Raw genomic sequence first — 11379 nt, forward strand, 5'->3', positions numbered from 1 at the left:
TGAGTGGAGTGCTCCCAAACAGGCCCTAAATGATCAGTAGTGATAAGCAATCACAATCGAAAGTGTGTACGTATAGTATATACATGATGAGTGTCTTGTATTGTGTTTTGGGGAAAATAAGGTCGAATTCGCCGGACATCGTCCTGCTCGCGGCCGGAGCTCCCAAAGCGGCATCGCCGCTGATCCCGGCCTGCCCCAGTGCCCCTCGCCGCCGCGTATGTCGCACCCTCCCCGAGCCGTACAGGAACCCGCACGTTTGCAAGCTAGGAGTCCCCCGCGCGCGGCCGGGTCGCACACGCCACGCATCCGACGACGCACCGGCCGCTCCCCGAGGCCATGCAGGAGGGAGTGGCCGGTCAGCGGAGGCCGCCGCCCCTGGCAAGGACCGCAGCCGGAACGCCCTCCAGCTCTCGTTCCGGTGGATGCCATGCAGTGGCCTGTGTGGATATATAGTTTGTTTTACCTTGCGCGGCGGTGTTCTACGAGACCTGCATGCTGGTAGCAGCCGAATTGGGTCGACCGATCGATCTCTCTCGGTAGCTAGTGGAAGAAAATCGAGTGTGCCGCCAGGTTCCTCCTTCCGACGGCGACAAAGAAGGCATGCAATGGAAATGCAAGCATTCGTTTGCTCTTGCCGTTGACCTAGTGTGCGTACAAGGTGACGGTGGGTAAAAAAAAAAAAAAACATGCCGAGGCAACGAAAAACTAGTCCACACTGATCTACTCGATCCTTCTTCATGGTGGCTTCATTTATTAAAGATAAATCCCGAAGCATCTTTTTTCCACATAAATTCCGATGCGAATCCGCTATAATGACAAGAAAAATCACAAGGAAGTAAAAAAAACTAGCCAGATTTCTACAGTCAGCAGACTAAATACACCCCGTTCAAAGGAAGAAGATTTAGTCTCCGTTACCGCCGGCCCCCAAGAGTCATTCGTATATGCCCCCTAAACACCATTACAGAAATTTGGCTTCCCGTCATCATCTACAGCTCGTCGTGGTGGTCATCGACGCCGCCCGAGACCTCTGTCTGGTACACGGCTGAGATGAGATGATGGGGTTGCACACGGCCTCCACCTCCTTGAGCTTCTCCTCGTAGTCCTCCTTCTCGGCCGACTGGCCACTCGAGGTCCTCGTCCATTTTTCTCCTTCTCCTCGCTCTCCAGCAGTCCAGCTTGTCCGCCAGCAGCTTGTCCTTGTCGCCGATCGCGTTCTTCATGTTGTACACGTACGTATCAAGCAGCTGATTCCGGGCGTCGAGCTTCTCCTTCACCTTCATCTTCTTGTCCTCCTCAGCAAACTCCTCCGCCTCCCGGACCATGCGGTCAATCTCTCCTCCAGGCTCGATCAGGCGGCCCTTCTCTCGTTGGTGATCGTGATCTTCTCTGACTTGCCAGTGCCCTTGTCCTCCGCCTTCGCGTTCAGGATACCGTTGGCGTCAACCTAGCTAGCTCCAAGGCCTCCTCGATCGATCTGGGGGGCGCCCCTGCAGAATTCACATATCATCATCGGTCGGATAACACTGGATTCATCATTCACTAGTTCAACAAACAGACGTCTACTACTCTGGATAGCAGCTAACGCACGCACCTTGGAGTGGAGCTGGTGGATAGCAGCTAACGCACGCACCGATAACGGCTGGATTCCTAGTTACCTGCGCTTGGAGGCATGGAGCAGTGGCAGTGCCCGACGGTGGGTCGGTGGCGTGGCCCCGTACCTGCCACCGCCGACGTTCTCCGAGTGCGCGTGCTGGCGGCACCTGCGCTTCTGCCTGGCGCCGGCTGGAGCATGAGGGACGACACGAACCGCCGCCGCACCCGTTCGACATGCTTCCGTCGCCTTTCGTCACCGATGACAGGAACGTACGCTGGCCATGCCGAGCCGCTGATTCTTCTTCCTCGTGTGCGCCGCCCGCGGCCACGCCGCGCACTGGAGGACCTCGGCGAGCGCGCGCATCGCGGAGGACGGAGGCGAAGACGCTCGCATGCGGACAGCAAGGCGCCAACGACGTGCGCGCCTGGTGGAGAGGCGTGAGCGAGCCGTCGAGCGGCTCGAGGTCCAGTCGCAGCGCTGCTGCGGCGGTGTCCTTGGCGTTGCCGCCGTTGAGCGTGGCCTGGAGGCGGTTCACCATGGGGGTGGCCCACATGTCATTCTCAGATCTAGCCTTTAAAAGCGTGACTTAACGGATGGAAACTGATTGAACGCAAATTAAACCCAAGTAAACACTGTATTTTGGATGACATATAAGGAATATCCGTAAATTTTTAGTGATATTCCTTATATGTCAACTCGAAACGCTCCTAGTGCGGCGGGGCATTCCCTGCTTTTTGACTCTGACAGCCTGTGGACTATTTTGTCAGCGAGACAGGAGGGAGAACCGGTGTGGGCCCACATATTAAATTCCACTTCAACAGAGGGTCATGATGCATGTCAGCCTGCACAAAAATCCCGGTAATCCAAACCACAGCAGCACATCCCCTTTCCTCCATCATGCTATCCAATTTTCCACTGCTCCAATTTTCCCTGCACTTCCTCCTTGCAATTGGATGAGACACACATATATATCGGAGATTACCAGCATGTCTTGCATGTGGTCGGCCCCGGAGCTGCAGGTCTTGCGGGGACACCAGTCAGTTCACCGAGGCCTCCTCGTCGCCGCATTTCGCCGATCACGTCCTGGCCTCATAACCTGAAGGCGAGGACAACCAGTGGATGAACGTCATACCAGCTGGTGCAGCACTCAATTCCCATCCACGACGAGAACACGCCCAGTTGCTCCTCTGACAGCGCCGCGCGGTCCGCCGCCGAGGCCGGGAAAAGCACGAGCACGGCGAGGGCCCCGACCCGCGTGAGGAGCGCTGGTGTGACGGCCGGGCGCGCGACGGGAGACGAGACTGAGCTCCGAAACGCCGGTTGCGTTCACCACCTCCTCGTCCAGGTTAGCAATGCAGAGAGATGAATAGAGGAGCAAGAAGAGACATATGACATGTGGGCCCGTGCCACGTTGGATTTGACCTGTGGACTGGTTTTGGAGTCGAGGGTGAAATCACGGACTCGGCTTATAGCCTAGGTGGCTAAATAGGATTTTTTTTCCCCTGACAAAATAGTCCCACTCAAAGACTAATGCTACCTGATTATTGGGCCAGACTAATGCCCTTTTTCATCCGCGACTGCTCATCTCCCCTGTTCACTCCATGAGAAATTTGGTTTCGATACCTATACCTACTCTATTATACTCTGTTTGCTAGAGACAAAGTGACTTGTGAAAAGTTTGTGCTACTTCTGTTTTTTGTAGTTTTGTGCTTGACCATTGCAAAAACTCAAGTAGTAGTTAAGTTTTTTGACTCACAAAATGAACGGAAAATGATTAATGATCTTGGAATTTGTGAAGCAACTTCTCTGCACGACTGTTGAGCATGCATAGCAGCTGAACCAATATGTGAGCAGAATAACAGACAATATTTTTTTACAAAGTCTGGTGAAAACCCAAAGTTGTCAAACCCCGTAACAGAACTTTTTTTTTTGGATAAAGTTTGTTTAGGATTCGATGGCCAATTCTGTGGCAAGAGTCATATGCTCAGCTACAAGTCTAGAACTCACGAAGCAAAGTGGACCACGTCACCTTCACTGAGATTAACGCAAAAGGCAAAACAAATAAATGTCTTGTGATTACGTGTCATTTTTTTAAAATAAAACATAAAACTGATCCACCACTAAAATGGTAAGATTTCTGGCATCAATGCCTCGGATTTTTTTTTATTTTTTTTATTTTAGTATTTTGCAAAAATATATATCCTAATAAAAAAATACAAATTCAATTTTAGACCTGAAACTTGTATGAATTATTTGAGCACCAAGATAGCTCTAAATGAAAAAAGTTTGAACTGCAAAGTTGTATATTTCGTAGATATCAATAATTTTCATATAAAGTTTATCTCCATCCAATTTAATATGAATTTGTTATGATTTTTTGAAAGTGTACTGCCCAGAGGAGGGAGATTTCGCCTGTTGAACTGGCGGTAAGGTTGCTACAGTGTACTTTCCGGCGTTTTATTTGGCTATAACCGTTTCAAACGGCGGTATAAGTATAGATTTATAATTTTTTTATTAGGATAGATATTTTTGTAAAATATTAAAATAAAAAATATAAAAATCCCAATGCTGCCTCTGTACTAAAGCAGTTTTGGAGCAATATTGCTGGTACCCAGACCTGCCTGAGCACTTTGGTGGGGGCCCGGACTGTGAATCACACAGTCCAGGGAGCTGATCATGGGCTCGTTTCGTCTCTGGGTACACAGGCCTGCGTAGCGTTGCTGGGCTTTCTGGGCCAGTTCGTGTAGCAGTCATGGGCTACTTGGCAGGCCGGTTTCCTGGTTCGCTTTGAATTCTTTGGCGCCGAATTTAACGGTAATCATATCGGAGACCACACAGGAAGCAACTCGAAAGGATTTATATGTAATTTTAATTTTCTATAGGATTGCCCTTGTATGAGGTGGATGCAAAAGCACTTTTTATCTCATCAATAAATCCAACCCGTTCTAAAAATAATCAATCTTCCAGGAAAAAAAAGAAGTCCACGTATCTTCCGATGTCTAAGATTTTTCGTGCAGCTTTGTTACATCGTCCTATTAAAAGTGCTGCTTCGCAGTGGGAGGTCATGAGTAGGAGAGCAACACGTGCACACGGCTCTAGACGACGACCTGTAATCTATTCTTCACGCCCACTCTGTTCACGGGTTGGGCCGAAACCAGCTGACCCGCAAGCCCAACCCAGACCAAACCAATCAACTAGTATTGAGTGGGCTAGCTGGTTTCCGGGTTGAACCCATTCATGTTAGGAGAGGGTGTGGTTCAATAGGTTTAGAACCAACCAGAACCATCTCAGCCCGGTGGCGGAGGTCAACATGTCGCATCCTCTCCATCTGCCGCCGCCGCCACCGCCGCCGGCCGAGGAGATCGCGGCTTCTCCCGACAGGGGCCGCAAAATTGGAGATGAAGACGTCCTTGGGGTGCAATTTCCTCGCCGCAGCTGTGAAGGAAGGCAGAGGATGAGGATGAGGAGATCCCGGCCTCTCCGTGCAGCAGCCGAAGAAGATGAGGAGGCCGTGACCCAAGTTCCTCGCCGTAGCAGCGAAGGAAGTCAAAGACCCATTCCTCGCAGTGGCGTCTTCACGGTGGCAACCCAAGGACAGGTAGACTGCTGCTGGTTTGATCTGTTGGTGCATAGGTTCAAGTCTGAATAAATTAGCCGTGCCTTTGTGTTGTTGGGCCACGAGAAGAGAGACTTTCTGTTGATGGTGCTCGCTAGTAACAAGGTGATACAGTACAGTTGTTGGTGTTGTTGCCATCTCTGGCATCATTTTGGAATGTGTTTTTTTAAAGATCAAGCTGGCTCATTCATTTAACTAAAACAATACTATTCATTTAACTTAAGATCCACTACATTGTTATTTTGCACTATATCTATATGATATTTATCATTTCAACTTTCTGCTAAAGTAGCAGTACTATTGTTTTTAAGTTTTAAGTAGTTACATCAGTAATATCTAAACTAAAACCTTTCTTGCATAATGGTGATGAGGTAAATGTGGAAAATAAACTCGATTCAACTGCATCAACGCCACCATCTCCGGTGGTTGCAAGGTCAAGGACTGAATATCAAGGCAGAAAAACAAGCAGTGGGCAAACAAAGGAGGTATTATTCTATTTTCTAACTTATGTATTATTGTTAGCTAACACTGATCATTTATTCTTAGCATATGGTCAAGACTACAATGATAGTTTATTAATATTTATTGCTGCAGCAGGTATATAGGCAACCTAGTAGCACATCTACCAAGTCATCTCCAGTGAAAATTACAAAGCATGTGCAGATAAAGAGAAGGCATGGTTCCAGAGCAAGGTCTGATGTTTGGGATCATTTTACTCCACATGAAACAGAAGAGGGTCCAATCGCAGTATGCAATTATTGTCATCAAGTTTATACATGTGACCGATCTTTCCATGGTACAAGCACACTTCGAAGACATGTGATGAATCTATGCACATCCTCTCCATTCTGGGACCCAGAAAAGCGAAGAAAGACAGCTGAACAGCAAGACCATTTCAGTATAGAAGATTGCCGTAGAGCACTTAGAAAGATGGTTATACTTGATGAGATGCCTTTTAATGTCGTAGAAGGTGAAGGATTTAAGGAATACTCGAAGACACTTGAACCAAGATTTGTGCTACCTTCAAGAATTACTGTGGCAAGGGATTGCATGAAAGTTTACTTGGAAGAGAAAACAAGGTTGAAGAAAAGCTTGAATGGACATCGGATTTGTCTCACAACAGATACTTGGACGTCAAACCAAAATCTTAACTACATGAGTTTGACTGGTCATTGGGTGGATGATAACTGGAAACTTCAGAAAAGGGTTCTGAACTTTTTTGTGGTACCTGATCACAAGGGGGAAACACTTGGAGAAAAGATTGAAGAATGCCTTTTAGAGTGGGACATTGGCAACATATTAACTATTACCGTCGACAATGCTTCTTCAAACAATTCTGCAATTTCTCATATGAAGACAGTCAGCAAGGATTGGCAGGGGGTCATTTTAGAGAATGAGTTCCTACATATCAGATGTTGTGCCCATATTGTTAATATGATAGTTAAGAGTGGACTAAAATTCATTAGTAGCTCTGTGACAAAAATAAGAAATGTTGTTCTATATGTGAGATCCTCTCCTGGAAGATTAGTTCAGTTCAAGAAGTGTGTGGAAAAAGAGAAAATTCCTGAGCGGAGCCTCCTCTCGTTAGATGTAGAAACTAGATGGAATGCCACTTACCTCATGTTGGAGTCCGCTGTAAAATTCGAGAAGGCATTCTTTAGATTAGCTAAAGACAACAAAAGCTATTATGATCATTTTGGTGCAGATGGTATTCCAGATGAAGTGGACTAGACATATGCAAGGGAGTTCCTTATGGTTATGAAGCCATTTTGCGATGTGACAGTAAGACTCTCTGGTTCGCAATATGTGACATCGAGTATCTTTTTCCATGATTTTATCTCCATACATGACAAGCTAGACAAACTATCTAGAATAAATGACCATGCTTGGAGTATGATGGTTGTACAGATGAAAAAGAAATTTGATAAGTATTGGGGAAATTTTGCCATCATGAATCCATTGTTATTTATGGCTGTTGCTTTGGACCCAAGGTTCAAGCTGAAATTTATAGAGTTTTCCTCTAAAAAAATTTTGTATGACAAAGTGAAGGCAAAGGAATTTTGTAGCACAATTGAAGCAGGTCTCAGTCGCTTATATGATTTTTATGTTGAGGATGCTGCTGGTACTTCATCATATGACAAAAAATTCTGTATGACAAAAAATTCTGTATGACAAAGTGAAGGCAAAGGAATTTTGTAGCACAATTGAAGCAGGTCTCAGTCGCTTATATGATTTTTATGTTGAGGATGCTGCTAGTACTTCATCATATGGTGCTAGAAACAACAGTGATCAGCTTCCAATCGATATTGCAGAGCATGTCGTCGACATTTCTCACAGCTTAGTGTCACAGTTTGCTCTTCACCTCAAAGAGATCGAAACCAAGGAAATCAATTCAGAGTTATCAAGATATCTAAAAGATAATTGTGAGAAGAACACAGAACAGTTTGACATCTTGAATTGGTGGAAAGTGAACTCCATTAAATATCCTATATTGTCAAAAGTAGCCAAAGATGTTTTAGCGGTACAAGTGTCTACGGTAGCTTCAGAGTCTGCTTTTAGCACTGGTGGTCGAGTGGTTTCTCCCTTTCGGAGCTCTTTGTCACCCAAGATGGTCGAGGCACTGATATGTGCACAAAGCTGGCTACATTCATCGCCTAGGAATGTGGATCTAGAAGAAATCATAAGAGATTTAAAAAATTGTGAAGCACTTGAAGAAGGTATCAATTATATTCATTTGTCATCAAGGTTTCTGATTACAACTTGTTAGCTTACATTAATCATCTCACTATTAGCTTACATTAATCATCTAACTGTAGAGCTTGCAGAGTTGAATTGCGGAGATTAGAGTTCCTTCCTGTCATTTGAAGCAAGAGGTATGTCACCAATCCTTTGGATGTGAGTCTGACATGTTAGGAACATGCTCCTAGTTACATGCTTGCTCAACGCTGTTGTTCTATTGTGTTTATTTGAACTGCTTCAGTTTGCTTTATTTTAAATTGATGAGTGATTATCTTCTCTATTTTTATTATCTTATAGGCTGATTGAAGATGCATTCTTATTCCCGTCACTCACCAAGCAAGTGAATACGTTAAAATGGAAGTCTCACAAGCAACACTGGAAGTCTGTCATTTAGCATGATGATGGATAATTAGTGACATAAATTGAGTGGTTGTTTATTGTAATAATTTTATTTTGTAGCACATAATGTTACTACTACATGCCCACTGCAGATTTGGACAAGGCCTTAATGGCGAATGGCCTGGGTATTACGTTAGTAAAGGCATTAACTTAAGTAAACTGATGAAGCTCTGCATTTACTGGAGCAGCTCTGCATTTAACTGATGAAGCCTGCGAACTGATTCCAAACCAATTAAACCGTTGAACCAGCCAGCCCCAACCCGCTTAACCACCACTTGCTTACGGCACTCAGACCAGACCAACCTAAGCAAACCGTCCACTGATAGGCTGGGCTCAAAAACCAGTGGAAACCGGTGTAACCCGCGAGTGAACAGGCTGACTTCACGCCAGTGTCTCGATCCTCTCTGCTCATAAATGGCCTCGCCAACATCCATTCAACACCTCTGATCCCTAACCAGCAGCGACGGTACGAGGAGATCAGGCGGACCCTCAGCCCAGAAGATGAAGCCAACGGAAGAGGAGACCCAACCCCAAGTACCTGGGCCCAGAGTGGCAAAAGCTGTAAGGGCTAAGAGCAACTCCAAAAAGCTTAAAGTACCTCTAATACATCGTATCCAAACATCCCTTTAGATAAGTGTTCCAGTGCTGCTGTCACCACTCTAGTCTGCTTACTTCTTAGAGTATCTTAGTAGGTTCACTTGTCATGCCCATAGCTTTTTAACAAACCTTGCAGAGAATCCCAAGGGCAAGGTAAAACAGACCAAGTCACCTTCACCGAGATCGACGCAAAATCAGTCTTTATCAGTTCACTGGCACGTCCATGGTTGCGAGCCTTGAAGGAACAGCAATATTCTGAGGAACCGTAAGGCTCTGAACCTACCTTGAACTTCAAATCCATCTGAGTACCCATTACTACCGCTACCACAGACCTCCCCAAGCCACGGGACTCAACAATGGTGCCATCAAAGAGCTGGATCTCTTCATCTAACTCGCTGATAAAACAGCCAAGACACATACTGAAACTGCCTTGGACTTCTGATATGACAACTTCTACAGTTGCCTCAACTGCATGGTCGAGACGTGATGCACTTATGTCAATTGCGCCACAATCGCCAATGATGCGACACGTGAATACACTACAATCCCATGTATCCATGCTGCCTATGACAGATATACCATCAGTCAGCTGTAGGTCATCCTTTTCATGACCTCCTGTCTTGATCTTCATATCATATTCGATTAGAGTAGTTCCACCCAAATTGATCCCTCGCTTAGGGGCCATGTTGATGAGAGAACCCTACAAAATTATTGTTATTTAGTATCCCCTCATATAAAAGAAAGAAACAAGTCAAGCTAAATACTTCCTTGTAACAATATATTTTTGTGAAGGGAACTTGTAGCTACTTACTTAAAAGGGTTATTTAACAACTGATGACCATCTTCATTGTCACATATCAAATTGAATGGTTACAAGGTGCATAACAGTGTTAGTGAGGGAAAATTGGGTCTCTCACTATTTATTTGATTTTGTTTGAGTCCCAAATATTTACTTGCATAAGCCTGTGTGAAATGAAAAAAATGCTTTTGTTTGGACTATGTGATACTTTGTTTCATGTTTTAGATCTATTTTCATGATAAATCTTAAATCTCTATTCCACAATTTAAGACTTGGTATATAGTAGTGGCTTATACAATCTTAAGTATTATTCTGCTACTTATGGGCATACATGGGAGCTATAACGTAATGAATGTCTACTATGGCACAGCAACCATAAACTAATCCTATTTCAAGTGATTTAGGAAATCAAGAGCACAAACTGAGCCGACATCTACTTAATAATTCAAGACTAGAGGTTAATCAAACATGTGATCCCATCAAACATTCACAATTTATCCCAACTTTAATGATGTACAAGGGATTGAGTGGCTGTACTATGCCATACAGATCCAATCTCATCTGTTATATGCATGCAATAAATTTGGATTATATTTAGAAATAAATAAAGTAGTTTGAAATAATCTCTTGATTGTCCATGTTCATCTACTTAAACCCCTCAAGTGTAAGATTGGGCATTTGACCCAAGAAGTATTCCACACTGTCTAGATAGTACCTTGGGACGATTTCGGAGGTGGTTTTGCCCACATAGCATGCAAAATGGTTGCTGGCCCAAAGCCATCTCCAAAACTGACCTAGGAGGTGATTAGACAGTATTGAATACTTTAAAGGGTTCGAATACCTGGTTTTGTACTTGAGGGGGTTAAGTAGATAAAACCTCAACACTTGGGCCTCCTAGCTAGACTTATTCCTTGAAACAATTGCAGATAAGTATGAACGCGCACTTCCTCACGACGATGCCATCATCCCTACTAACATTGACAACATAGTTCAGCAATGGTTCCAGATCATCCTACGCTGATAGGTATCCATACAACTCTACTGAGCCAGCATCCACTGGAATTTTAGCCAACTTTAATGAGAAAATTTGCAACATGCGTTGAGGTAGATGGCGCATGCAGGTTCCATTGCGCATGGTGCAGCCTGTGGGATCCGATAACATCATTGCCTTCAACCGAGCTTCACAAAAAAAGTTAATATTGAAATTGGAAGTTAAGACAGTAAACAAAATGCTTGCCGTACAGAAAAAAAAGGAAACATGTTGGTTGGAAATTTTCCTTTTTCATATAATTGGAAACTATCTATGTTTTTTGTACTAAAACTCTTTCTACCACAAAAGGTTCTTTTAAAGAAAACCATTGAAAATAGAGAGTAACATCTAATCAGTTCAGGAAGGGAACTTCCACACTTCAGCTAAGAACTAAGGGGGCGTTTTCTTCCCGTGTCTTATTTTTAGCACGTGTCACATCGAATGTTTAGATACTAATTAGGAGTAGTAAACGTAGACTATTTACAAAACCAATTACATAAGTGGAATCTAAACGGCGAGACGAATCTATTAAGCTTAATTAAGCCTAATTAATCCATCATTAGCAAATATTTACTGTAGCAACACATTGTCAAATCATGGACTAA

General features: G+C 44.4%; 1 protein-coding gene and 1 pseudogene across 1 annotated transcript; both read right to left on the reverse strand.

Annotated features, from left to right (window-relative positions):
* Positions 1-986: 986 nt before the first annotated feature.
* Positions 987-1322, reverse strand: LOC111257822 (luminal-binding protein 2-like). The gene has a single exon (XM_022827945.1). The coding sequence runs from the start codon at positions 1320-1322 to the stop codon at positions 987-989; it is 336 nt and encodes a 111-aa protein (XP_022683680.1).
* A 26-nt stretch (positions 1323-1348) lies between these two features.
* LOC101762894 overlaps positions 1349-11379 on the reverse strand; it is an 11969-nt pseudogene continuing 1938 nt past the window's right edge.

Source organism: Setaria italica, chromosome I (assembly GCF_000263155.2).
Source record: "Setaria italica strain Yugu1 chromosome I, Setaria_italica_v2.0, whole genome shotgun sequence".
Taxonomy (NCBI): domain Eukaryota; kingdom Viridiplantae; phylum Streptophyta; class Magnoliopsida; order Poales; family Poaceae; genus Setaria; species Setaria italica.